Raw genomic sequence first — 26,232 nt, 5'->3', positions numbered from 1 at the left:
GTGGATTGATGAGTAAAGTTTAAATCTACAACACAGAGAAGTGTGGGGTCTGAGTACTTCATGTATATGTAGGTGAGATTTCTAACACTGAGACAGTCGCGAAAACACCAACAAGTTTTGTGAATTTTATTAAGAAAACAAAACCATTGGACATGATAAAAACCAAGCACTACTGATGGAATAAATAAGTCAAACCAAACCATAAATCTGTACAAGATCTAAAGTGAAAGAAAATGGTCCCAAGAAAAAAAAAAAAAAACAGAAAAAAAACAAAAAAAAAAAACAACATACAAGATTTTATATCTCACAGCTTTTTTTTTTGTTTGTTTTTTCCTTACGCACAGTTATGAGCAAACTATAAGCAATCGGCTCGATCAGGTGAAAGCTACAACATAAGTGAGATTTTTTTCTTAAACTGAGTGTACATAATGCTGTTTATAACTGTTAATGTCGATACAATAGCATTTTAAGTTCCAGCGCTGCTGGACTGGGAATGAGGTATATGCTAATCCATCCGCTGAACTGAGACAATTGTCTTTTTTTTATTTCTTTTCTCTCCATCCATGTGAATGCTGATTTGTTGAAATCTGATCAAGTAATTCTGTGTCATGAAGTACTTCCATAGCCCCTGTTATGTAATGAAGTCATTGGTTTGCAGTGATTCAATTGATTTCAATCCATATTCACAATATTGATTAATCAAAGTAAATCTTAACACGTGTGAGGTTGTACATTAGAGGTCATAGGTCTGAATCCGTACTATGAAGTTCAAGTAAATTGCACAAATCTGCACAAAACCGAGAGCTCGATGCCACACGTGTATGGATTCAGCCGACAGACAGCACCTTGAAGGAGGATTAGAACCAATGTTTGAGCTAAAAGCCCGGACCCTTCTGACGTGAGCTACAGAAACATTTGTCGGTCATAGATAGTAGTGATACACAGAACATGTACAGAGGTGGGGAGCGAGGAAATGAAAGTCATGATGGCGGAGCAGGTGGGAAAACCAGAATCAGCAGGTGGTCTGTTTCTACTTTGGAGGGAAAAAACGACGACACAGTGGCACCTGAAGTAAACGCAGACCAGGAGTTCTGACTGATGAGGTTTGTTCAGATGTCCAGAAGACAGGATTCAACTTCTGGGTAGTGTTCAAATTCCAGTCTCCAGCTGATTTAAAGAAACTGTTCTGACATCTCGGGGAACGTGACTGAAACAAGACGTCTGTCAGGTAAACATCAAGCAGGAGGCAGTTAGCTTAGCTTAGCATAAAGGCTGGAAACGGGGAAACAGCTAGCGTGGCTTTGTCCAAAGGTACCAGCACCTCTTAAGATCACTGATTAACACACTATAATTTCTTTAGTTTTTTTATTCGTACAAAAACTTTAGTTTTCCACCAGGAAGTCACCACATATAAAACCACAGTTTGTCTTATTTCTTGAAAAAAAATTTTTTTTTTTTAACGTGTTGACCAATGAGCTTTAGAGGTGCTGGTAGGCTGACAGAATCAGGCTAGGTCTCCAGTCTTTATGCTAAGCTAAGCTAAGCTAAGCTAACCACCTCTGGCTGTAGCTTTGTGTTTAACAAAATAGACATGAAAGTAGAATCAGTCTCGTTTCCCAAAAATGCTGAACTATTCCTTTAAATTAGATCAAATGGTTGTAGTTGAATCTAAATATCGGATCAAACTGATTAGTGATGATTATTTAAAAAAAAAAAAAAAAAAAAAAATGGCACCAAAATTGTAATTCAAAGCCTGTCTGACCTAAAACATGTATTTAATCGTAGCAACTCAAGGCACACCTTCAGGACCTATGCTACCTATGCTTGTCTTCACTACTCATCCAAGAGTTTATATCTTGACCAGTACCGTCATCGTCCTCCTCTACGAACCACAAACTAACTCACTTTAAAAAAACAAAAAAAAAAAACATGTGACTGGAGAACTTTTCATGGATAGAGAAAAAAGACATCCACTACAGCAGCAAATCTATCTGTGATCGATTGTGACATACCATAACAGTGCATTGACCCTCCTGAGAAAAAAACCCTAAACATTTCCTAAACAAATATAGAACATTAGTCTAACAGGAGGCGAATCGGGAGGATTGAAGTGACGTGGTCTTAGGGTGGAGGTCTCCCCCCCCCCCCCCCAGCCACTGATCTGAGACCAGGTTAGCCTCTTGAGTTATCCTGAGCTAAACCATTAGCAGTGAAACGTTTTAAAAAGCGGTCTCAGAGCAGCATCCGGGATCAACCTCGTCCTAATCTCAGATCCCCAGTGTTAACTCTTCTAGTCACAGATGCAGGTCAGGGTTTGTGGTCTGGCCTGGCGGTGGCTGGGCTGGGCGGGGCGGGGCTGGGCTGGGCTGACAGCGCCGCCCCCGGTCACAGAGGGGATCGCAGCCTGGGTTCAGAGCTTCTCTTGGCATTAGTGAAAAAGTGGAGAACTGGAAGGAAGCACGGAGGGGACCAGTGAATAGAGGTAATATCCATTCTCCCTCTGTGGCAGAGGAGTGTTAGGGCAAAGGTGACAAATTGGAGGGGGGGGGGGGGGGGCAGACGTCAGGGAGGGAGGGAGAGAGAGAGGGAGGAAGAGAGACGTCCATTCTCCCTTTGGTATTGAGGAGTTTGGGTGAAGAAGGGGAGGAGGGGAGAGAGAGAGAGGAGTGGGAGGCCAATGTGTCCATTAGCCCTAAATTATCTAAGGAGGGAGGGAGGGAGGGAAGGAGGGAAGGAGGGAGGGTGAAGGAGAGAAACAACTCAGCCCCAAACATTTAACTCTCCTCAAAGTCCTGAGACGAGGACTCCAGTTTGCTTTTCTTGCTGGGTGGGGCGTCCACCTCTAGGTCCTGCAACCAACACAGACAGATGATGTTCAGTCATTGGGAATAACACACACGTCTTTAAAGAAAACCACACAACAAAACGACATTTCAGATTTCAAAAAGTCACACAGTCGCACACTGATGTGGTCTGGTTGTAGGTTTTGTATTTTACTACTTTAGTTTTTTTGTCCGTCACTTATTTTCTGGTATTTCAGTTTGTTTTTTCTGCCTTTCCTCGTTTCATTTACACTGTGGAATTTCAAAGTATTTATAATTTCATGTGGAGCAAATAAAGACTTTTTAAGCTCAGTAAACTCTGTAACTGGGAATTCAAAGACAGAAAGTATGAAGTACTACTGTATTTATAAAGTACTGCTGTATTTATAAAGTACTGCTGTATTTATAAAGTACTGCTGTATTGTACTTTACATAATTAAAACATTGACATAAATACACGTCCTGCTGTTGTCCTTCTAAAGCAGGAAGTGAGCTCCACTCACAAGTGGTCAGCTCTAAGTTCGTCAGTTCACACCTGGTTTTAAAATCTCGAGCGACCACTTCTGATTGGATCTCAGAAAGAGAGAGAGCGAGAGCGAGAGCGAGAGAGCGGGGCACGGTCCAGTTGAGTGAATCACTTCTCTGCTCACAGCTCGACAGTGAAATCAGGTTTTATCCATTAGAAATAGTCAAATCTTTTGGCTTCACGATGAAACTGTGTTGGGACTAATCAGACTGTGTCAGAGGACGTCAGTGGAGGACGCCGTCCTTCAACGTGGCCCAGGATGCATCTGTGTTCACACCACGTGTGACCCAGACCACCTGTGAATGTGGTCTCTGTGGCTGTAGCTGCAGAAGTTACAGAGACAAGTGAGCAGAGTGTGGACCTGGTGGATCAGGTGGGAGTCCACCGTGAAGACAGACGTGCAGAGGTGTTCGTACCTGAGTGGCTTTGCTGTCTGGAGAGTCCTTCTCCCCTGAGGACTGACTGTCTCTCTTGGCACTTTGTGCTCTCTCTGAGGTCTCTGATGAAGGGATGGTCTTACCTGCAGATTATCACACATCGACACATCAGAACAGCAGCATGTTTACACACTTCACAGCAAACACACCGGGGACCGACACCCTGCACACTGTGGCCGACGTGTTGCAGCTGCAGACTCAGCTTCCTCACACTTTAACGGCGCTGGGTGGTCGAGCAGAGTAACTGCAGAGTGTAACTGGATCGACCCAGCTGAGTCAGTCAGTTCAGCTTCAGCAGCAAGAGAGAAACTTTCATTCAGTCCTTCTCAGACGAGGAGTTCGTGACCGTCGTCTGTTAATGTGACGGCTTTTTTCCATCTCACTCAGACAAAGGAGACTTTTACAATAATGACAGGACTGTTACACTTAATTATGAATCGATTCAGTTTCTAGTTGGGTTATTTTATAATGTAAGAATGGAGATGGAATTGTTTTTTTTTTTAAACCCTTGTTCCACGTTGTGAGGGGAAAAAAAACCTGATCTGATCTGAGAACTTAAACGTCTCATTCAGAGTTTCATGATTTATTTGCTGTTTTTGTGAATATGTGATGAATAATTCATTTGTTGCCATGTTCTCTACATGACAAAGAAGCTGTGTGTTGAATCTGTGGGTTCACTGAGCCGCTGCAGCCTTTTACCTTCATCAGATGGATTTCAGTTCAGACTCGTGTCATGTTGGAAGTGTTACAGAAATGTTATTTGAGAGATCTCTGTGGTGACTTGGAGTTTGTTCAGGCGCGAGGTCGAAGTGTAAAAAGGATGAGAGTAACGGGGGAGACAGAAGGTTGACGGCTGAACTCTCTGGGGGAGCAGCGTGGCCACAGCTGCACTGCGTCTGTGTCCCTTTCTGTATTTTCAGTTTGTATATTTAATGATAGGGAAGCAGTCGCTCTAATTATCTCTCAGTGTGACTCTGTTTGTCCTGATGTGACGACACAGAGATAAGATCAGAGGGGGAAAAAAAACAAAAACAGGATGTGGCTCATCTTCCATCTGATCAGCCGTGCAGCATCACCGCCACCTGCTAGCTGCTCACCGGGTCAGACAGGAGGACGGTGAGGAGTGTGTGTGTGTGTGTGTGTGTGTGTGTGTGTGAGAGTGTGTCTGACCCCTCTTGCTGTCTGGGCTCTGGTCAGTCTTGGCCTCGCTGTTCTCACGGTGAGACAAGGCGGTGGGCTCTGGGGCGGGGCTGGTGCTACAACTGTTTTCCTGTTTCACTGGGGATGAGTCAGCGATCGAGCTCTGGTTGCTGTTGTCGTCTAGCGGAGACAGATTGAGTCGTTTTAGTTTGAGATTGTACAACTTTCACCTTCAGACACAAAACCCTCGGTACCCAAACACAAACAATCAATACGCTTCTTTTAGATGTTTAAAGGTGTCTCTGAACAACTCTTTTCATTCTCGGTGATTTAAAGAACAAGTCTGCCGTTATTCTATATTTTTCTTTTTGACAATAAATCCCATGAAAAGACTAAAACCAACTATAAATTGATCTAGTTTTATCTGTATTATCTGAGTATCTAAAGCCTGATATATGTCATTCCTCTGAGACGTAGAGCTTCACTGTTGTTCAATAACGATTAAAGGTCCATGTTTTAAACTTCTCCAGTGTTTTATCTGAAGTGTTGATCTTTATCAGAAGATATATTTGTGGTTTTAAGAACCAAAAACCATCTCAGTGTAGTTTTACATCTCCTATAAGGTTGGATGGTGGGTCCAGATGGGCGGGGCTTGGGGCATGGCTGAGGGTGGTGACTGCTTTGTTGTGACATCACAAAGTTCCAGAAGTCCTGACGGCTGGTTTTAAGGCTCAGTGTCTGAATACAGGCTGTGTGCATTTCTCTGTGGACTGAGGCTTTGATACTTTCACAGTATTAATATAGAAACTAGACCTGCTTTATAATCACAAACACGTGGACATCTACCTTTAGACTGGATGGAGCTTTAAAAACACATCACTGAGCCACACTGTTAATGAACCACCTCCTTCTTTACCATGAAGACACACTCTGTAGTTTATTTTGAATCAAGCCCACAAACACTCACTAGTTCATCAAATGCGGATTAATGCGCCGCTGAAAATAGGCCCCAATAAATGCACCGTTTCCTCCTGTCTTAGTGACGTTTGTTAGAAACTACAGCGCCCAGCTGGTTAAACCAAGCACTGAGGCTTTTTTAAAAATGAAACTATATATTTCTGAAGCTCTCCAGTAGGAACCAGTGGACTTCAGTCTGACAAGCACAGAGAGGTCAAAAAGTGTCGAGAGACAAACTAACACATCACTGGTTTTGACCTTTTCATGGTATTGACTGTCAATAACAGGACTATAGAATATCACCAACCTCACCCTTTAAGGCTTTCAGTACCTACCATGCATGTCCATCATGCCTGGAGAGGAGCTGTTCTCTGGAGTCGTCACCTCTGAGCCGTATTTCTCATCTTTTCCCTTCTTTTTGTTCTTGTTCTTCTACAGTGAGAGAAAAAGTACAACGTTCAAACACACGACAGCTCCATTAAAATTCAATTAACATGTGAGGATAAACAAAAATGAACTGGTGTAGGTTACAGCAACAGTTTGAACTAAATAAAGACATTGTGTGTTGTTAATATTCAACTTTTTCCACCTTCTTGCCTGCATGCAATAGCTCTTAAAACTAATCAGTTGCTTGATTGAAGCTCAATTCATTCATTCATTCATTCATTCATTCATTCATTTTTGGAATAAAATACATTAAATTTACAATTTTATAAATCAGAGAAAAGCAGCAAATCCTCACACTGGAGAAGCTGAAACCAAAGAATTTTTGGTATTTCAGTTTGAAAAATGTCTTTAACAATCATCAATAAAATAGATGATGAATCATTTTCTACTAATCAATTCACTGACTGATTGATTCAGCTGTACTTTGTTTAGCTTTGTTGTCTTGTTTCAGCTGCATGTCCAATGTAACGTTCAGGGAACTGTGTGCAGATCCATTAAAAGCTACAGGAAACAGGAGTCAAATTAACTGTATGTGTAAAATAAGCTTTAGTCCCTCACTCCTAAGCTGCTCTGGATAAAAGCATCTGTCAAATAACTACAAGTAAAATGTAAAATATGTGGTTACAAGTGTGTGTGTTGATGTCACTGAAGAGGCTGAACTCACGTCATCTGACTTGGGCTCCATCACTGGCACCCACTTATAGATGCGAAGGGACGTGTCTCCAACAGTCACCCATTTCTTCTCCCTGTATAGAAGGTAAAAAAAAAAAAAAAACAGAAGATGACTCAAAGCCTCTGGGATGCAGAACATTATCACACCGACACGTCTACATCAAGATGCACTGAAATCATGTAAAGTAAAAAGTGAAAGCAGCTCCCTGTCACAAAGCACTGCAGGGATATTATACAGAAATGAGCTAAAAGTGCTACAGGTACACTGAGGTTAGTCTTGGGTTGCAATTGTAGATTATTTTCATGAGCAGTTTATCTCTCCGCATTTTTTTTCAAACAACCTCTTAGCCATTTAGTCTACAAAATGTTAATCAGTTAAAAACAGTCATTAATTTTCCAGTGCCAGTTACTACATGGTCTAATTATTGTTCTGTCTGCCCAAAACCCAGAGATATTCAGTTTACAATGATATAAAACAGAGAAAAGCAGCAAATGATCACATCTGAGAAGCTGAATCCTGTGAATGTTTTACCTTTTTTCTTGATAAATAACTAATAAATAATAAATATGCTCTAAAATCACTACTGAATCCCACAGAGTCATTATGTCTCTATAATACAATACGATAAACACCATTAAAAGACATCACTGTGGGTTTTAGAAAATTGTGATGTGACATTTTCTGATATTTTATACATCACCACACGTACTTGAGGGAATAATTATATAAAACACTTAATAAAAATAATCGTTAGTTGCAGCCCTGAATCATTTCCTCAGAAAATAGTGAAAAAAGTAAATTTTCCATTTCATAAAGCCTAAGTTGACATATTCAAATAACTTGTTCTGTCTGATCAAAAGTCCAAAATCCACAGAAAACAAAGAAAATCATCAATTATTCACATTGAAGACGCTGGTAACAGTGACTTTAGGCATTGCTGCTTAAAAATAAACCAATAAATAAGACAATTGAATCTTCTGATTGAGCTGACTAATAATTCCTGCTCCATAAATATGATGTGAAGAACTCTGTGGTGCATTAAAATCAGCATAGGTGATATTTTCATTACTTGTTAATCTGCAGATTATTTTAGAAAATGCCTAAACCTCAGCTGACATCATCAGTTGTCTCATTTTGTCCAATTAACAGTCAACAATGCAAAATTATTAGATTCACTATTATAGAAAACAAAGAAAAAAGCAAATATTAACATTTGTGGAAATAGTATCTGGGAATTTTGGCATATTTGCTTTAAAAGAAATGACCTAAATAATTGATCAAGTAGTAAAACAATTGCCTGTGGTTTGACTAGTCGATTAATCAACTATCTTGAAGTCACTGTTCAGTAACTTTTTCGCGCACAATGTTAGTTTACAGCATCAGAAAACTAATTCTCATTAGAAACATAAAGGTCAGTAAACATGTGTTAACTCCCATGTGCTTTACATTCACTCTAAACCATGTTTAAGTTTGACGTATATTTTTATTGATCAACTTTTCCCTCAGAAAAACTTTTGACTTCGACCCGGGGACCTCTGATCAAAGCTCGGGTCCCTCGCTGACCACATGTGTCCGCGCTGCTGGACGCGGATCAGATGTTTTTATTAGTGAACCGCGCAGACCGATCACTACGTGTTCAGCTTCGAGCTCCAGCAGCCGACTTCCCTCTCCCAACCCCCACCGCGCCTCGTCCTCTCCCGGACCTAAAGGCGGCTCAGGGCGCTGGATTTGAACCTGCAGCCGGGCCCAGCTGCTCCGGCTCCGGCGCCGTCGTGCATTTGTCCCCGGGCCGAGACTTATCGGACGTTTCGGTCCTGAACCGACCGCCGCCCGCGCGTCGGGCTCCACAGCGGGCGGCGATGGCTTCATGTGACTGCATCGAAATGGCTTCTGGGTTCAACCCTTCCCGTTAAAATCGGCGAGACCAGAAATAAAAAAACAACCCCGGGTTCACGTCTGGCTCCGCCGCCGAGCCGCGGCCGGGCGGCGCACCGCGCTCCTGCGCCCCGGCGCACCTGAGCCGCAGGTACATCTGCCGTGGATCCCGCTTCAATCCGTCCTTTAATTTCTTTCTGTTTCATCCCTCACTCCGACTCGCTGCTTCCCTCTCCTCCCCCAACAAGCCTCCCGTGTTAGATAACCGAGCCTGCTTCTTTCTCTCCGTCCTCTTACCATTTCCGTACTTTCTCAATAGCGGCCATGACCCTCTTGATGTCATCCTTCGCCCTGCTCCGGGTCTCAGCTCGGACCGACCTGCCCGACATTGCCGCGGTGGTTATAATATTTTTAAGCTCGCCGGCAGTTCAGACACAATGCAAACAGTAGAGCGCACAGAGGAGCCACTGCGCATGCGCGGGCCGATAGAGCACAGAGAGGGAGGGCGGGGGAGCGCGGCTGCAGCTGCACTATGAAGACAGATCTGTCTCCTGCTGGGTGAGCGGGAGAACAAAGGGCCTGCACACAGCCTGCATGCACCCGGGGGGGGCAAGTAACAAAGTCCCAGGGCAAAGTGGGCAACTGCATACCCAGACACCCGGGGTGCCCCAGAACATCCATGTGGGGGTCAAAACTAGATCAACTGCCAGTTTGTTAGAAATTTTCAGATAGATAGATATATAGACAGTAGCCATAAATAAGTTCAGCAGATTTACAGCAGCTGCTTATTTGTGATGTTAAAAAGTTAAAGTCCTGTGATGAATCCTCCTCCATGAAGGTCGTGATGTTCAGTTTGTGTCGAAACTGTGTCAAAGACGTGTTGATTCAGCCGTGTGATCATTTTGCAGAAGGATTTTTGTTAAACTGCATTACGTAATGTTGACAGATGTTCCTATTATTTTGCCCACCCTGTTCAAATCAACGAGGCTAAACAACAGACACACCTACAACACAACAGCACCACAAACTGCAGCCTCCAAAATCACCACACAGCTGAATTAACACAGTTTCAACACAACCTGAGCATTTTAACCTTCAGCCTCGACCTTTATGACTTTATGAAACTGTTGGATTGGTGGTTTCACTCATTATTTTGTGACCCTGTGACCTCTTTGTCTAACACCACCATCAGGTCGAAACACTTTCCAAGACAAGACGTGTATCTGGAAAACTAATGTTCAAACTTCACTTAAAATTTGCTGTGAATGTTTATGTTTTTCTGTGACCCCCTGAACTATTCTCCAGTGCAAACATAACCAAAAGCTTAAACACACACAACAAATATTGAAATGAAGTTCTATGTAGTGGTATCGCACTGGTATACAGTACATTTTTAGTAAGTTTAACAATCACAAAAGGTTTTTTATTGTATTTAATGCAGTTGAAGTCTATCTACAACACAGCTGGGAAAAACTAAAGGAGTGAATCTTGAGTTAAGTTAATAGAAACTGTAAATTACCGCGCTGCCCTCTGGTGGAGTACATTCAAAACTGTGGAAAGTACTTGGTCACTGCAAGAAGTTTTCTCAAAATAAAACAGGCTTTAGCAAATCATTCTGAATTGTTCTGAATTATTATTTATGTACAGCCTTAGCAAATCATAATGATGGGTTGATTAATAGACCACATAAAAAGTCTGCAACTATATTGATCAAATAATTGTTCAAATCATTTTTCTAGCAAAAATGCTAACACTTCAAACTATTTTTTTGATGTTTTAAATGATTAATCAAGAAAATAATCATCACAAGTGGTAGCACCTTAATAATAAACACAAAAAGATATTGATAATGAAAATAATAATACTCAATTCTAGTTGTACTTGAGTTCAACAGTAAAAGGACAAACGCAGAGTTTGGAGCCGGCTCATTTACATTTGTGGATTTAAAGTTTACCAAGAATGATCTGGGACTGAATTATGTGAAAATATTCACTTCTACTCAACTAAAGACAAAATAACGCCACATCAAGGACAGTAATGTGTCCATCAGGTCCCCGAGGTCAGGGGCTCCTCGACCAGAGCCTGTGTATGAGGTGATTTAATATATTTCTTGAGTCACAGACCTTAAGACACAAAATTACCACAAAGAGACGGAAAAAAAAAAACAGAACATAAAATGACTTCAAAACGAGGCTCAAAATGTCATAAGATGATTACAAAGAGACTCAAAGACCACAAAAGACACTCGCCTAAACACAAGAGACACAAACCAACCACAGACACAAATAAACCACCAAAATGACCATAAAGAGACAGAAAATGACTAAAAAGAGACTCAGACCAACCACAGACTCCACCTGACCACAGTAAAATGATCATGAGGACAAAAAGAGACACAAAAATATTACAAAAGAGCTCAAAAAGACCACAAGGCACTGAAATCGACCACAAAGAGACACAGAACGACAACAAAGAGTTTTGTGTTTCTTTCAGTCTGGTGCTTTATATAGTGGTGAGGCGCAAATCTGTTCATGGCACATCAGTAAAAAACAAAAAGAAAAGATGTTAACTTGTCGTAACCACAACCACACTCTCATTTTTTGGCGTAAATCTTTCATTCAAGTCCGTGAAAACTCATACGATTAAACCGATTGCGACCCCTCCGACGGCACATGAAGGCACCACGCCGCTTTCGTCATCTCTTCGCGACACGTCAACACGCATCCCTCCAGAGGCTGAAGCTGTGCAGCTCCGCAGATACTGACATCAAGAAAACTGTCCAGACAGAATTTAGTGTGGTTTTTTTGCGACAGTCTGAAAACTGCGACAGAAATAGTTTGTTTAAACGTTTATCTTGAGTTTCGTGAATCATTTGACTTGTGACAGGGAGCGTTTAAAACCGCGGACCGAGGAAAGAGAGGGAGCCACCGTGGTTTGTTTTAACCGTAAAAACTACACCTGTTAGACTCTCCTGTTTCAGGATGAATGAAGAAGGTAAATTATTTTAAAGCTTCTTATTTATTGTCATAATTTGTGGTTAACCGCAGATGTGAACTGTATCCAGGCGGTGAGGGGAACTGAACACATGGGAGGGGTCCTCACACTGAGTTACACATTTGGGTTTTATGTTTACATCATTGGCATCGTGAGTAAATCATTTCTGCTGGTTCGATAAATAAGTTAACACACTGTTTATCTATTTGACACGATATTACAGGCTCTTTGAAGCAATGATGTCATTTCAAGATAACAATCAGAAGAAAGTGTGCTTTACTCTGGATAATTAGCTTTTGATAAACTGGTAACTGAAAATGACTGAAGCAGAATTGCCTTCAGTTTTACCTCACAGATGCAAATACATCTTCAGCTGCTGCACAATTGAGACTGAATTGTCATTATTGAAAACTGCTTTCTGTACTGAAGCAGGTTCATTATCAAGTGTTTTCAGTTAAAATACTGAGGCTACCTTTCTGTGTATATTTAATTGTATTATATTTCCAGTTCTCACACAGGTCCAGGAGACTGGGTTGTGCTTATTAGACGTTAATTCATTGCAATTCTGCAAATAAAATGTTTTTCGATGTATTTGGCTATGAAATCCAATAACACAGTAATGCAGTAATACTTCAGCAGTGTAGGAACCAGAGGTAGATGGTTTATGGGATTAGATTTGTTAACTTGTTGATTTAGTTGTTTATACAGACGTGACAATAGGTGTATTACAAACTCAGATTTGGTTGGAGCTCAGATTTTTGTGCTGCTCCACTCACTGTGTCTCACTGTGCCCTGGGGCAGAGCTGGTGGAGTATTTCAGGGCTCAGATGAGGAAAGACCCGGACATGGCCTCTGCTGTAGCTGCTATCCGCACTCTGCTTGAATTCCTCAAGAGAGACAAAGGTGAGTTCACTCGCAGCACCATCGTTCCTACACCTGTAAGTCATGTAGCTCCTGTAGCTAATACGGACGGTCTCAGCTCTGTTTGACAAGCTCTCCCTGTCCCCTCAGGTGAAACCATCCTGGGCCTGAGGGAGAGCCTGACGTGGGCCACGGACTGCCTGACAGGAGTGGACTCCTCTGTGGCCGTGTCCTCGGGAGGAGAGCTCTTCCTGCGCTTCATAAGCCTCACATCACTGGAGCACCAGGTGAGTTACCTGCTTGGGACTAACCGCTGGTCCACATCACATCTAAAACACATCTGTTATTTTTTTGGTGGCTCTTGTTTTTTCTCCTGTCCATCAGACCATGAGGAGATAATTTCCTTCTGTGGTTCTAATGTAAATGATGGGGACAAAATCCAAAAGTGTTGTTACCAAGAGGTGCAATAACTCAGAGAGGGAATTTTACGACTGGGCCACCATGTCAGTATGAGGTTTTTTTAAATGCTGTGTCTGATTTTTTTTTTTTCAATGATCTTAAATTCTTAAATTAAACAAATAAATGTGTCGAGTGTTCTGTGACATAAAATAAAATTTACGGGACACATAATTGGTGGTTGGTGGCTTGTCAAGCAGTAAACCAAAGTTCTGGCTTCATTAACTTAATCAATAAGTGTGTTAATTAGACTCTTTACACAAAATATGTTAGTACAAGGTAAACACTAAGCATCGTCACTCCGTCTGTCAGGATCTGTCGCGCTGTAAAAAGGTGATGGAGGAGAGAGGAGAACTATTTCTAGAGAAGATCTCAATGTCCAGGACCAAGGTTGCCAAGCTCTGTCACACCTTCATCAAAGATGGCGCCGTAAGTACAGAATTTGTTTTACATGCTTGGACGGTAAAATATTTCACTGTTATTAAAAAAGAAACAAGTTCTTCGTTTTTTTTTTTTTTTTCTGAAGAACAATTTACAGTGTGGATTATGCATCAAATCAGAATCAGTCTCTGCTCTTGTAAAATACATACATTTAGTATTATTTTTATTTTTGTATCCAAGAAGGAGCAAAAGAAAACTGGTTTGGTTGTATCAAAAGGTTGTATCATCAGCATAAAAATAATAATTGCAATGTTCAATTGAAAAATACATGTCATTAATGTCTAGAGTAAATGACAGGGGATCTAATATTGATCCTTGTGGGACACCTTATCAATCAAGGATTTGACACAACAGCAGTCTGAACTGAACAGTTTATTTACCAAAATGTTAAATCAGATGCCTTGGACAGCGCTACAAAGGAGCACAGCACAATGTTGATTTTTATTAAGCCAGTCAAGTGTCATCCACCACAGTAGTTACTGAGCTGTGAGCAGGTCCAAAACAGGACTGAAGGATGATATTATCCTCCACAGAGACGTGTTGTGAGTTGGCCAGTGATTCTAGGATTTTATATATAGGCAGACAGACAGTACACAGTTTGTAGATATAGTATTTAGGCAATGACTCATTTTTTTTCCTCTTGTCATCAAAATGTTTGTCTCAGAAAATCCTGACTCACTCCTACTCCAGAGTCGTGCTCAGAGTGCTGGAAAAAGCTGCAGCAGAGAAGAAACGCTTCTCTGTCTATGTGACTGAGTCACAGCCTGACTCAGCTGGGTGAGTGAATAGTGGCAGTAAAACGAGTCCCACTTTTATTCTGGTGGGACACACACACACACACACACACACACACACACACACACACACACACACACACACACACACACACACTCTCTCACTCACTCACTCACTCATTGAATCAGTTTTATAAAACTGTCTTTGTTTAGGCGACAGATGGCCGAAGCCCTGAGAAAACTCAACGTTCCAGTAACAGTGGTCCTGGATGCAGCTGTGGGGTAAATACATTTATCATCAGTGTCACTTATTGTAAACATGAGGTCAGTTTGTTCAGCATGTTTTTGTCATTGTTCGCAGGTATGTCCTGGAGAAGGTGGATCTAGTTATTGTTGGTGCAGAGGGAGTCGTGGAGAGTGGAGGAATCATCAACAAGGTGCGCTCCAGGAAATAGTCAGGGCCTGCTATCACAAAGTCAGTTCAGTTTAGTCTGGATGTTTGTGCTAACCAGCTTCACTGAGTCCAACATGTTACCATGGTGATATACTCCAGCTTAAAGTGAGCCAGCTTCTTATGATCCCAGAAAGCCTGAGTTGAGCCCGGACACAGCTGGTTAACCCATTACTCTCACTTTGTGATATAGGCCACATGCACAAGAAACACAAGCCTGAATGTTTGACCTTTTGCAGATCGGCACATATCAGATGGCGGTGTGCTCGAAAGCTCACAACAAACCCTTCTACGTCGTGGCAGAGAGTTTCAAGTTCGTCCGTCTCTATCCGCTCAACCAGCAGGACGTGCCGGACAAATTTAAGGTATCGTGTCACGTATGCTTTTCATGTCTAGACTTACTTTGTGTTTTACAGTTGTACGTTTTATTGATTTTATAAGTGAAAAGGAGCAAAAATTAGTCTTTCTTTACATGTTGAAGTGATAGCTGTGGTTATTTGTTGGGGTCTGTGCTGGTTCTGTCGTCGTGAGCTGAATCTACTGTAACACACTGACTGGTACCTCACACAACCCCACGTCAAATAACCTGAGCGTTAAAGCACTGTTACTTCTTATTTAATGACGTTAACTAACAACAAAAACACTAATAATAATTTATAATACAGCTGTAATATATTTGTCTCCACAGTATAAAGCTGACACCCTGAAGACTGTCCAGAACCTGTCAGAGGAGCATCCGATGATTGATTACACACCTCCCTCCCTTATCACCCTCCTCTTCACTGACCTGGGAGTCCTCACCCCGTCTGCTGTCAGCGATGAACTCATCAAGCTTTATTTATAACTGTGCCTCACAATTCTCAAATAAAAACCTTTATTAAAAAGGCAAACAAATGTCAGAGGGCGTTGCTTTGGATTTCTTTGAACTCGGCACTTTTATCAAACGTCCTCTTCATCTGCGCCACCGCCGTGTGACAGTCCCCCTGTTTTGTGTTTTGACTTTGGTCCGCTCGTTATCTGTTTCTCAAAGTCCTCCTCGCTGATTTGGCCCTTCTTCAGTTTCTTCAGGAGGCGGGTGTCATTTAAAAGCTCCTTCATGTCTTCATCGTCCACGTCAGAGCCCTGCAGACACAGAGGAGACAGAAACAGAGCCACGGATGAATCTGGTCCACTGATGCTCTTGGTTTTATCAACACATGTAATGATCTGTGAAATAAATACCTCATCGTGCTTCCTCTTGGCTGACAGCTTTTTCCTGCGTTCCTTCTTGGCCTTCTGTTTGGACCAGGACTTGTTCTTTATGAAGTTCTTTTTGGGGAGGGGAGTCGTGTCTTTCTCTTTCAGCATCTTCTGTCTCTGCTTCTCCCGGTTCTTGTCCTTGTAGCGGATGGTGTCTGTGTCCACGGTCGTCTCTGTGAAATCGGGGAGCGTTTTTCCTCTCAGTTCAGGCATCTTCGGCAGGCGAAGGAGGGCAAAGCCGCGCGCTAACGAGGAAAAGTTCAGATCTAGACACAGAAAGAAGCACAAAATGTGACATTCAGACTTATAACAAATTGAATCAGGGGATGTCAAGTGGCTTTTTTTTCACCTTTGACTCTGAAGATGAGACTACATTCATGTTTGGCGTAGGCCTGGACGTATGAGACGAAGGCCCTCATCCCTCGCTCAAACATGGCACGGTCTGCCAGAGACATGGCCTTCACTTTGGGCAGCACGTCCACAACATCAGCTATAGGAGGCATCTTCTGGAGCGGGCACTGGAGACACGACAGGAGATGATATTTAAAGAGACCCGAAGGTGGAAGATGACAGTTGTCATATGTGTGCGGACCCACCCGGGGATCATAGGGTCGAAAAAAGATATTGACATGAAGAGATAAAACCCCAACGGTTCAGATCTGACAGGGAACTCTGTCACACTTTGTTCTTCATCTCCCTGTCAGCTACGCAATAAATCATTTTTTATCAGGTTCTGAGAAACTTCAGAACAATCAGAGCAGAAAAGTGATTCTGATTCTGGCTGTAAGAACTCACTTTCTGGTTGATGGACAGGAAATTGACGTATGTCTCCTCCATTGGCAGCAGAAAGACGAGGGCGTTGCCCTGGTTACCAATACGTGCTGTTCGCCCACAGCGATGGACGAAGGCACTGAGACACAGACAGACACACAAACAGAAGAAAAACACAATAAAGTGAAAGCTTTTAATCAGAGTTAAAGCTCAGCACCTGTTTAATAAGTCAGGACTCAAATCATTTTATACAAAACCCAAATCTGATTTAAGTTAAACAACATAATGTAATTTATGTGGATTAGAAACTTAATCGAACATGTTTGCCTTAGAAACGCAGCCTATCAGGTTAATCAATGAGTTCAACCCATTGGTCGACTGGTCTCTGTAGTTTTTAATCAAATGTTACTCATACTTTCACATTTGTGAATTTCCATTTACGGATAAATAAAATATTTCTTCTTATCAAACAGGAGGAAACAATAAATTTGGGGAACTATTTTCAGTGGCGGATTAATCCACATTTGGTGTTCTGGTGAGTGTTTCGTGCAGCAGGGTGGTGTGTGTGGGACTGAGTCAAAATAAAGTACAGCGTGTGTGTTCATGGTGATGAACAGTGAGACTCACTGAAGGGTTTTAATGGTTGTTGTGAACAGTGGAGCCCTGAGGCTCAGGAATCAGATGCTTCAGGCTCTGACACACAAGACTTGTTACTACATTCATTCATTATTGGTTTTGCTCTTTGTGTGAGAGACGACTGTCCATGTCCTGTAAATATACTGATGAAGATAAACCACTTTATTATAAACAGTGATTCTACTTCAGCCTGTCAGATCCAGGTCTGCCCCCTCACCTGGCACTGCTGGGGGGGTCATACTGCAGCACCCAGTGAACATCAGGGATGTCGATGCCTCTGGCCATGACGTCTGTACACACCAGGATCCCACTGCAGCACAACACAAGAACAAACGAACGACACAGACGTCAAACTACAGACCGACCAGCATCACTGCAGCGTTACATCCAGACTCCTCTTCACCTCTTCAGGCTCCGAAAGTCGGCAAAGATCTTGTTGCGTTTGTTTTTCATCTTGCCGTGGATGCAGTGGACGGTGACCTTCTTGACCAGCGTCTCCAGAGCTCGACCGTAGTACTCCACACACGCACACGTACTGATGACAAGACGCAGACGAGTCAGTTACTGCACAGCTGAACCAAACCTTTTCACTTCATACAAGCTTCAACAATGAAATGATTCATTTATCACGAGTAAATTAATTATTTTAATTGTAGTAGAAGTATTTCTAGTTAACTGAGCTGTGAAAGAAATAAAACTGAATCATGTCATCTACATCTTCCAGCGTCTTAACTTCCTGTTTATAGCAGAACTGAATTGAACAAAGTAATATTAACTTTCTCTTTCTGTCAGCACTATGATGCCGTGGTTTTCTTGTTTGAATTAATTTATTGGAATTTTTGTATGTACACTATGAGCTAACACAAGATTCATTAAAGGTCCCATGTTTTACACTTTCCCAGTGTTTTATTTGAAGTGTTGAAATACTTAAGATTTGTTGTGACATCAAAGTTCCAGAAGTCCTGACGGCTGGTTTTGAGGCTCAGTTTCTGAATACAGGCTGTGTGCATTTCTCTGTGGACTGAGGCTTTGATACTTTCACAGTCTTAATGTAGAACCTAGACCTGCTTTATAATCACAAACACATGGACATCTACCTTTAGACTGTGTGGGACCTTTAAAATGAGCAGTGTCTGTGCAGCGTGATGTACCTGAAGAAGACCAGATTCTTCTCATGCTTGTGTTGCCTTAGAAACGCCACCAGGTTGTTGAACTTGTCCTCAGATCTGCATATCTGAAATGAAAACCGTCACATGTGAATTTCTGTGTCATGACTGTGTTTGAGCTTTGTGAAGTTTGTGTGTGTCACTTGCACTCACAGTGTAGTAGTTGGACAGCCTGGCGGGGGTTTTCTGCGTGGCGGTGGCAGCCACACCTTTCTCTTTGACGGTGATCCTCACAGGGTTCCTGAGGCCGGCCCTCACCAGCTTCTCCAGCTCCTGCGTCTGAGTGGCTGAAAACAAGCCTGTGCGCCTCTGTTTGGGCAGGTAGCTCAGGATGGTGTTCAGGCTGGACACACAAACACAGACAGACGGCTGAAGGCAACAAGGGCCTACAAATAATTAAACATACAGCACTGTGCAAAGGTTTAAGGCACTTTAGATGTTTAGGTTCTTCTCCGTCTCCATCCAAACCTAAACCGTCTGCGCAGCACACTCTTTATCTGTCTGAAGAAACGATGCAGGGCTGTGCACAGAGAACCTGGTTCTTCTTCCATCACAACTGAAAACATTCACTTGCACTCCGTACCTGGCCTCGAAGCCCATGTCTAGCAGCCTGTCGGCCTCGTCGAGAACCAGCACATCCAGACTCTTGACTGAGCTGGCCAAGTCCAGACCATCTGACTTCCTCCTGAACATGTCCTCCAGACGGCCGGGAGTCGCTATCACAATGTTGGCCCTGAAACAAAGAAGTCGTCCCGTCTGTGACTCTGTAGACACGACTGTGAACACGATACCTGAAGAACAATACAGACCCCATGGCCTCTACAGCTGGACTAGATGATCTGATTAAACTTTTTTTGGGTGTTAATGAGGTAAAAAACTGCTGTTACTCTGATTATTTACTTGTTGTGTTGTAGCAATCATTGATGTAAAGTAATCCAAGTGCCTCATGAAATTATCCGACTATGTCAGTGTCCTGTGGTTAGTGCTGGACATAAATCCCAGCTTCCTTGATTTTAGTCCGGCTGGAGGCTTTTGCTGCCGCTCCATGAGTCACATACCCTTGATCCTTGAACTTCTCCACATCCTCAATCGGGTTCGTGCCACCAATCAGCAAAATCTGCCTGAAAAACACACAGACACATGGGAAACTTTTCAATTACCAGCAAGACAGAGACGAGGAAAAGACTCTCAGATATTTTTATTCAAAATTCAGATTTGAAAATAATAACTAATAACTTGTAATAATAACTTTTTCTGGAGCTATCAGCTGCATCACACTGTCTTCATCAGTAAACAAAGAGTTTGGAGTCAGAGGTCAAACTGAGGTGATTAGAAGCTTAGAAAAGATCATAAGTGGATCCTGAGCTTGGATAATTTAACTCCTGTTCGTTGCAGATTATTTTTCTATCAATGGATTCTGATAATCGATCCACCTCCCGATCAGTTTCAGCTCTACTTCAGTCATATTTCACACTGTGAGCCACATTCTGCAGAGATGTCCCACTTACGTAAACTGTGGAAACTTGCTGATAAACTGCTCCATCACTTCACTGATCTGGAGGGCCAGCTCTCTTGTGGGAGTGATCACCAGGGCGCCGACCTGCAGAAAGTACAATTTACATCTCAGCATCTCCCTCAAAAGTCCCCGCCCCCAGTCACCCACCTGTCACCTGGGCTTTTTGAATGAGTTCAGCATTTACTGTTAAATTATTCACTTTCTGGACTCAACCGTCTGTGCAGGCTGCAGAGCGACACTCTCATCAGTGCCAGGGTGGAGATAAATAAGTGCAAACCGCCATCTTGCCTTCGGTCTCCTCATTACCTGCATCTTCTTCAGCTTCTCTTCCCTCTTCAGCAGCAGCTCGATCAGAGGAATAACGAAGGCGAGCGTCTTCCCGCTCCCAGTCACCTACAGACACAGCATGACAGGAGCCGAGGAGAAGGTGAAATATCTGCCTCTGAAGTGGAGTTAAAGTAGAACAGATGCATACAATAGAAACACTCAGGTAAAGTTAACGTCACCTGGTTGAACAGTAAACTTACCGCCTCTGCAGCCACATCTTTGTTGCTCATGAACAGCGGGATACAAGCGGACTGAAGGGACACAATAATAATAATGATGATGATGATAACCGATTAATAATGATCAATCAATCATCTGTCGAAGCAGCGGTGTTACCTGCACAGGTGTCATGTGAGTGAATTTCAGTTCTTCGAGCGTCTGAGAAATTCTCTCGTTGAGTTTGACAGGTAAACTGTCCCAGGTCCCGTCGGTGGTGTTTTCCATGCTGGGAACAAACCAGTGCAGCCCACCGGTTTGAGACGAAGCCGCTGGGATCGAGCTCCACGCTGCTCTGCGCCTTATTCCGGGCGCGCCGGTGTTTACACACCGGGTGGGAACTGAAGCTCTGCCGTGAGTATCGTTCCGCTTACAACTGGAGAGCAAACACAATGAACCAAGAGATTAATCATCAGCCCACAGCTACTACCAGCCTGCTACTGAAAGTATTCTTAAATAATCAAACTATACAGCGTGGTAACTACTGCAGTATGCAATAGTTTTAAGCACTAAAAGTAAAATGAGGCTTTATTATTATAGTTTTTATTTACGAGCACCAGTTCTCGTCAGTACACTTGCAGTTTTTCACGGTACATGGCAGGCAGGTTGTCTTGTCTCTCCATGTTTCCTGCCCCTGGACCTGAAAACCTCAGTGAAAATCTGTGCAAGTAAATCTCCCAAGCAGGCTTAAATGTGCTCAAATAAATCCAGGGGCCAGTGATGCACTGATAACAACACTGAGGACAGTTGTAGAGAGACGATGAATGATTTGCATAAATGCGTCTGCCAAAACACACCTAGTTGTGGAGTCTAGATCTCCAACTGCAACCAAGCTCCACTGTCCTGGAGTCAGTTTCTCAAGGGATGTGTTGACCAGCTGGCACAGGGACTTTCATGTGATTAGAGGGACTTCACATGATAGTGATAGAACCAAAGTGATCCCCAGAAAATACTGAAATAGAATAAAATCACCGGTAACTGTTGAGTTACAGCACAGAACAGAGTTGATTGATTTGATTTGAGGTCAGACTTTATCCATAAAAATTCTGGAGACCTTTTCTGAGATGTGTAGCAGAGGAGTTCCATGAGTTCCCTTAGTGCAAATGTGTTTATGGGACAACGGTTCTGTCTAAATATGAAATATCCTGTTCTAAAGAGAACTCGGATGATCTCTGTTGAACTTAATTCCCTATTTTTTAAATCTATTATCTATATTTCTAATTGTTGATTTTTTAAATATTATTAAATATATATTTACTTGCTGTATTTAAATGTTATTTCATATACTTATCTAATTTGTATGTTGGTGGGAGTGAAGGCAATTGTCTGTGTTTTTGTATGCTCATTATTTAAAGATTAAAAAAAAAAAAAAAAACATTCTCCATAAAAACTCCACACTGTTTCCACTTGTTTACAAAGACATCCAAGTAATTGTACAGAATATTGGCTTTATTATGAAACCTGGGGCATTTTTCACAGACAACCATTCTACATTTGTACAGATCCATTTATCAGATTTTGGTGAAATGACAAAAAGGAGACTGAACAGAGCAGTTTACCTGCCTGAGCTCACCAAAGATGGTTTTTAATACAAAACTGGAGCATATTCAATAACATGCATCAACTCTGATGCTGTAGCTGTGTGCTGGATGTGAAGCTACTGTCTTTTTAACCTTGTATGCAGAAATCATTTGAAAGGCATCAACCAAACAGTTGCATGTCACTGGATACGCTCCAGGAAAAAGAGCAAAGAATTCAAAATTGTGTACAATCATATAATTTAAAATCCCCAACCCCGACAAACTAACTATAGAAGAAGCAACTAAAGCACACAGCAGTCCTTAAGTGTCCGACCCCCCCACCCACCCGCCCAGCCTCAGGTGACTTGTAACATGTATTTCAGTATTCCTCTACACTTTGCTTTGGAGTTGCACCCCAAGTAGTTCAGTTAAAAATCAACCCTGTCTCAGCTTTCGCTGCTAAGTCGAAGTGTTTGAAAACGAAATCAACACGTAAACTCTGCCTTCTTTTTTTTTAACCACACAGGGAGTCAAACTGATTCCCTGCAAAAGATGTCCACTGAAGCCCCCGTGGCATGGATCACTATGAATCAACAGACAGAGCTGGAGGCTGTACAGTTTCCCTTAAAGACCAGCTGCTATGTAAATCCTTCTGATTATTTAGACGTGTTCATCAGGAGTGCAAGTTGTTGTTTGAGAGCATTAACACAATGTACAGTACATTGTCTGACTTGGCTTGGACAATAGAAACAAAGCTCCCCGCATCTTAGACAATGAGCTAATGGAATCTGTTTTCATGTTTGCCATTTTAATTATTTGTAAAGCATCCCATTTAAATCGTAGTAAGGGCTATATTCTCCCATGTTGACTCCACACATGCATATCAACTGATGTGCATTTCTAAGCCTTTTTCATCTTACTGCCTTAATTGGACATTATGAGCCTCACCCTCAATCATACAGGCAAAACTGTACTGGCAAGTGATTGGTACTTAAGTGGAATAATCAAACACCATTTGACATAAAAATCTGTTTTAAAAAAACTAATGAAAACATATATCTATCTCAGAACCTTTTGGCCATTTGTTCCAAACATACAATTATTACATTTATAAAGAAGGAACTAAATAGGTAACAGGGCAACAAAACATCTGATATCCGATCATATGTGGGCTTTACTCAAACTGCCAGTCTCATTTCCAGAGTGTAAATAAACTGTCTTGGTGTTGGAGAAAACAGTGGAGGACACGGAGGGATCATTTAATTGCATTACACCACTCGTCGTACTTCGAAAAATCTCTTCAGGTAATAAATCTGTCCAAGTGTCATCGCCACCAGAACCAGAGCCTCGAAGAATGACCACAGCACCACTCTGCTGTTTGTGTTGTCGTTGACTGGAGGGAGAAGAAAAGACAGTTTGTGAAGTCACACACTTAAGTTAACATGATAAATTGGCTTTGCGTACGTGCTGTGACTGGAGCGGGACCTACTTGCTCTGTGTATCCTTTCACGGACCTCCATGTACTCCTGCTCATGCTTTACAGCTGTCATAGCAACCGCCAGCTCATTGATCATCTCCTCCAACTTGTTTTGGTGGGCTGAAACAGGGAAAAGTTAATCCATCAGTAATAAATCACAACACATTTTTTGTGCATAGAAAAACATGCATAGGGTATGCAATACATGCACAACACATTTGACATATGTGGCAAGTGACACTGTCCAATCATCCGAGACATTTATAGTTCATACATTTTCTCACTGTGCAAATTGTCAAACCATTCACAAACATCACAGCTTCTGGACTATGTATACTAGTACTGCACAATATTAGTTTTGTTTTTCTATGGAAACAACACTGGTTAGATAAAACTCTGCAGTGCATCACAAACTCAGAAGTCATAGCCTGGCCTGTGCCCTACCATCCCAGCTGTCACCACCTACAAAGAGGAAGAGAGTTCCCACAATAAAGTCATAAAGAAGGAAAGTAACAGAAGCATTAAACAAGATTAACAGAAGCAGAATACAGAAAGAAAATAGGTCTGAATCCTGCTGGATCCATTTGAAAAAAGGCTGCGAGACAATTAAAGTAGAATTTCTTCATCTCCTTTGCACAAACATATTCAGTAGCCCACATATAAACCCTCTGTGTACCTTCCGTCTCCATGTCTTGGCCTTTAGGTGCCTCTCCAATATCAATGGTGAACATGACGATCTTGGGTGTCATGGTTGACATCTTGTTGCTGAAGCAGAACTTGTAGGTCCCGTCCATGTGTGCTGCCACCGAGTACTTGCCACTGGACTCTCTGTCGCCTTTGTAAATCTGCTTACCATCAGGTCCTGTTATCTGGAGAGGAGACAAGTGTAAAGAACAGAGCTGCATCGGATCAGATCATCAACAACATGAAGGGTTTGTTCGCAACATATGGCAGCAAAAACCTGGGTGTTCACCAAAACACCAAGCTGTGCGTTTAAAAGCAATGTAGCGTTGCAGCAGGGAAATAAAACACAGGAGAGAATAAAGAATATTTAACTGTATAGTGTATTATTTGTTAAAGCACTTTGTTGGCTATAGAGCTAGCTAGCAGAACTTAGCCGGACATATGCTAACGATGCACTTCCTGGATCTTTATGAATAATTTAGTGCTCACTGTCATAGACTGCATAACACAAACCTGGCAATTAAATATATCTGTAACATTTTATCCAACAATAAGATATTAAGAGTGACACATAAGTCATAAACTTGGGCAGCACCTGACTAGATTCACTTGACGTTACGCGGGAAGCTAACCGCTAACGTTAGCACAGGCCTTGTATAGCACCAAACAAGTTGAGTTAAAAAACATCTATTTCACCACGTTAGGAGGCTGGTTTATTATCTAAGTGACTTATCTCACCTCAACATCGATGTCCAGGAAGCCTCCTTCGGCAACCTCAAACATGAGGCCCATCTTGGTGCCGGAGTTGACCCGCTCGTAGAAGCATTCCTCGGCATGGGCGTCTATGCTAACGAAGTAGCCGGACGCGGTGGCAGACAGGACGGCCAGCAAGACAACCAGCTCCGACAAGGTAAACATGTTTCAGATGTTATAAAGCGACCGACACAGCAAGCCTGGCGATATAAAAGGTATCCGTGCCACAGTATATCCTGCGGGGGTGCAGGATGTCAGGTTGTATGGGTGAGTTGTTGCGGGAGAGGAGCCGCTCCAGCTTCGGCTGCAGTGTACTGCTCTGTGACTGCCACGTACGGATTTAAACTGTAACCGGCGAGGGACAAACTTCAGAGAGCGCAGAGGCTGTCAACACGAACGGGTCGTCACATCATCTGCCAAACACCATGTCTTTAATTTGTCCATCGAGGTGCTTACATGTTATTATTAGAAAGTATTATAGCCAGTGTTTTTTTTTCTGCTTCTGAAAAAAAAAAAAAAAAAAAAAAAAAATCTGGGTTCCCAAACTGAGCACAAAATGATCACCAAAATGTTAATGAATTCAAAAGTGTAGGGTAGGCCTATTTGTTCTTATTTATAATTAGAAACAAACAGGTTAGATAGACTAGACTGAAAATATGGGCCCCAGAGTACAACTTCATTGCAACATAATCAGATTAACCCTATAATGCCAAATGCATCAAATTTGATACAAGCATTTCTGAGACCTACTGCATCACCTCATGGTAAAAACTTCACTCAAAACCCTCCTGTATCCAATCTGACACTTGTCTTCCAGCCCCTGGTGGATCCTTTATCACTACAACAATTCAAACACAGCACATGGAACAATCCAGGTTGGCCACCTTCAGATAGCTCCCAACTCACTGGATCAAGGTCAAGAAAATTGCGATTTTTTCCGATTTTCCAGTGACATTTTCTTTGAGATTTTTAGTAATATTCTAACATGAACACTTAATCTGTTGAAGCAAGTTATAATTACATCATTTTTGCATTTTAGTATGTAGCAAAATCGTGTATAAAATTTGGAAAAACCTATAGGCAAATAATTTTTTGTAATTTTTTTTTTCAAAT

At 42.1% G+C, this 26,232-nt stretch overlaps 4 protein-coding genes across 4 annotated transcripts; 1 reads left to right on the top strand and 3 right to left on the bottom strand.

Moving 5' to 3' along the window:
- Nucleotides 1–111: 111 nt before the first annotated feature.
- bcl7a (BAF chromatin remodeling complex subunit BCL7A) lies at nucleotides 112–9,343 on the bottom strand. Its single transcript, XM_071466509.1, has 6 exons — nucleotides 9,175–9,343; nucleotides 6,994–7,075; nucleotides 6,218–6,314; nucleotides 4,956–5,105; nucleotides 3,765–3,868; nucleotides 112–2,849 (listed from the first exon to the last, which is right to left on the bottom strand). The coding sequence occupies exons 1-6, from the start codon at nucleotides 9,264–9,266 to the stop codon at nucleotides 2,775–2,777; spliced, it is 600 nt and encodes a 199-aa protein (XP_071322610.1). The 5' UTR covers nucleotides 9,267–9,343; the 3' UTR covers nucleotides 112–2,774.
- A 2,244-nt stretch (nucleotides 9,344–11,587) lies between these two features.
- eif2b1 (eukaryotic translation initiation factor 2B, subunit 1 alpha) lies at nucleotides 11,588–15,713 on the top strand. Its single transcript, XM_071466507.1, has 9 exons — nucleotides 11,588–11,871; nucleotides 12,673–12,774; nucleotides 12,883–13,019; nucleotides 13,501–13,617; nucleotides 14,294–14,406; nucleotides 14,577–14,645; nucleotides 14,725–14,800; nucleotides 15,054–15,179; nucleotides 15,503–15,713. The coding sequence occupies exons 1-9, from the start codon at nucleotides 11,859–11,861 to the stop codon at nucleotides 15,656–15,658; spliced, it is 909 nt and encodes a 302-aa protein (XP_071322608.1). The 5' UTR covers nucleotides 11,588–11,858; the 3' UTR covers nucleotides 15,659–15,713.
- Nucleotides 15,217–21,018, bottom strand: ddx55 (DEAD (Asp-Glu-Ala-Asp) box polypeptide 55). Its single transcript, XM_071466506.1, has 14 exons — nucleotides 20,806–21,018; nucleotides 20,670–20,720; nucleotides 20,449–20,535; nucleotides 20,135–20,226; nucleotides 19,685–19,747; nucleotides 19,210–19,359; nucleotides 18,780–18,969; nucleotides 18,612–18,694; nucleotides 17,864–17,995; nucleotides 17,678–17,770; nucleotides 16,849–16,963; nucleotides 16,403–16,571; nucleotides 16,036–16,319; nucleotides 15,217–15,936 (listed from the first exon to the last, which is right to left on the bottom strand). Exons 1-14 carry the CDS (start codon nucleotides 20,911–20,913, stop codon nucleotides 15,754–15,756), a joined length of 1,800 nt encoding a protein of 599 aa, XP_071322607.1. The 5' UTR covers nucleotides 20,914–21,018; the 3' UTR covers nucleotides 15,217–15,753.
- Nucleotides 21,019–22,113: 1,095 nt separating this feature from the next.
- Nucleotides 22,114–25,454, bottom strand: tmed2 (transmembrane p24 trafficking protein 2). Its single transcript, XM_071466508.1, has 4 exons — nucleotides 25,105–25,454; nucleotides 24,359–24,551; nucleotides 23,695–23,802; nucleotides 22,114–23,598 (listed from the first exon to the last, which is right to left on the bottom strand). Exons 1-4 carry the CDS (start codon nucleotides 25,282–25,284, stop codon nucleotides 23,474–23,476), a joined length of 606 nt encoding a protein of 201 aa, XP_071322609.1. The 5' UTR covers nucleotides 25,285–25,454; the 3' UTR covers nucleotides 22,114–23,473.
- Between the last annotated feature and the right edge of the window lie 778 nt (nucleotides 25,455–26,232).

Source organism: Trachinotus anak, unplaced genomic scaffold (assembly GCF_046630095.1).
Source record: "Trachinotus anak isolate AG129_WGS33_773 ecotype Australia unplaced genomic scaffold, CSIRO_AGI_Tana_v1 ptg000028l, whole genome shotgun sequence".
Taxonomy (NCBI): domain Eukaryota; kingdom Metazoa; phylum Chordata; class Actinopteri; order Carangiformes; family Carangidae; genus Trachinotus; species Trachinotus anak.
This window is presented reverse-complemented; position numbering and strand designations above follow the sequence as displayed.

Bases quoted from the DNA above. Each gene is read 5' to 3' on its own strand.
- eif2b1 (XM_071466507.1), top strand. The intron at 14,407-14,576 runs GTGAGTGAATAG...GTCTTTGTTTAG, and splicing joins TCACAGCCTGACTCAGCTGG to GCGACAGATGGCCGAAGCCC. The intron at 15,180-15,502 runs GTATCGTGTCAC...TTGTCTCCACAG, and splicing joins ACGTGCCGGACAAATTTAAG to TATAAAGCTGACACCCTGAA.
- bcl7a (XM_071466509.1), bottom strand. From the start codon at position 9,266: ATGTCGGGCAGGTCGGTCCGAGCTGAGACCCGGAGCAGGGCGAAGGAT. The intron at 7,076-9,174 runs GTAAGAGGACGG...CCTTCTATACAG, and splicing joins ATTGAGAAAGTACGGAAATG to GGAGAAGAAATGGGTGACTG. The intron at 5,106-6,217 runs GTAGGTACTGAA...TGTCTCCGCTAG, and splicing joins AGGCATGATGGACATGCATG to ACGACAACAGCAACCAGAGC.
- ddx55 (XM_071466506.1), bottom strand. From the start codon at position 20,913: ATGGAAAACACCACCGACGGGACCTGGGACAGTTTACCTGTCAAACTC. The intron at 18,970-19,209 runs GTACGGAGTGCA...TTGTGTGTCCAG, and splicing joins GACATGGGCTTCGAGGCCAG to CCTGAACACCATCCTGAGCT. The intron at 17,996-18,611 runs GTACATCACGCT...TCTTGTCATCAG, and splicing joins AAGAATCTGGTCTTCTTCAG to TACGTGTGCGTGTGTGGAGT.
- tmed2 (XM_071466508.1), bottom strand. From the start codon at position 25,284: ATGTTTACCTTGTCGGAGCTGGTTGTCTTGCTGGCCGTCCTGTCTGCC. The intron at 23,803-24,358 runs GTACACAGAGGG...TCCCTGTTTCAG, and splicing joins CCAAGACATGGAGACGGAAG to CCCACCAAAACAAGTTGGAG. The intron at 23,599-23,694 runs GTAGGTCCCGCT...TTCTCCCTCCAG, and splicing joins TGAAAGGATACACAGAGCAA to TCAACGACAACACAAACAGC.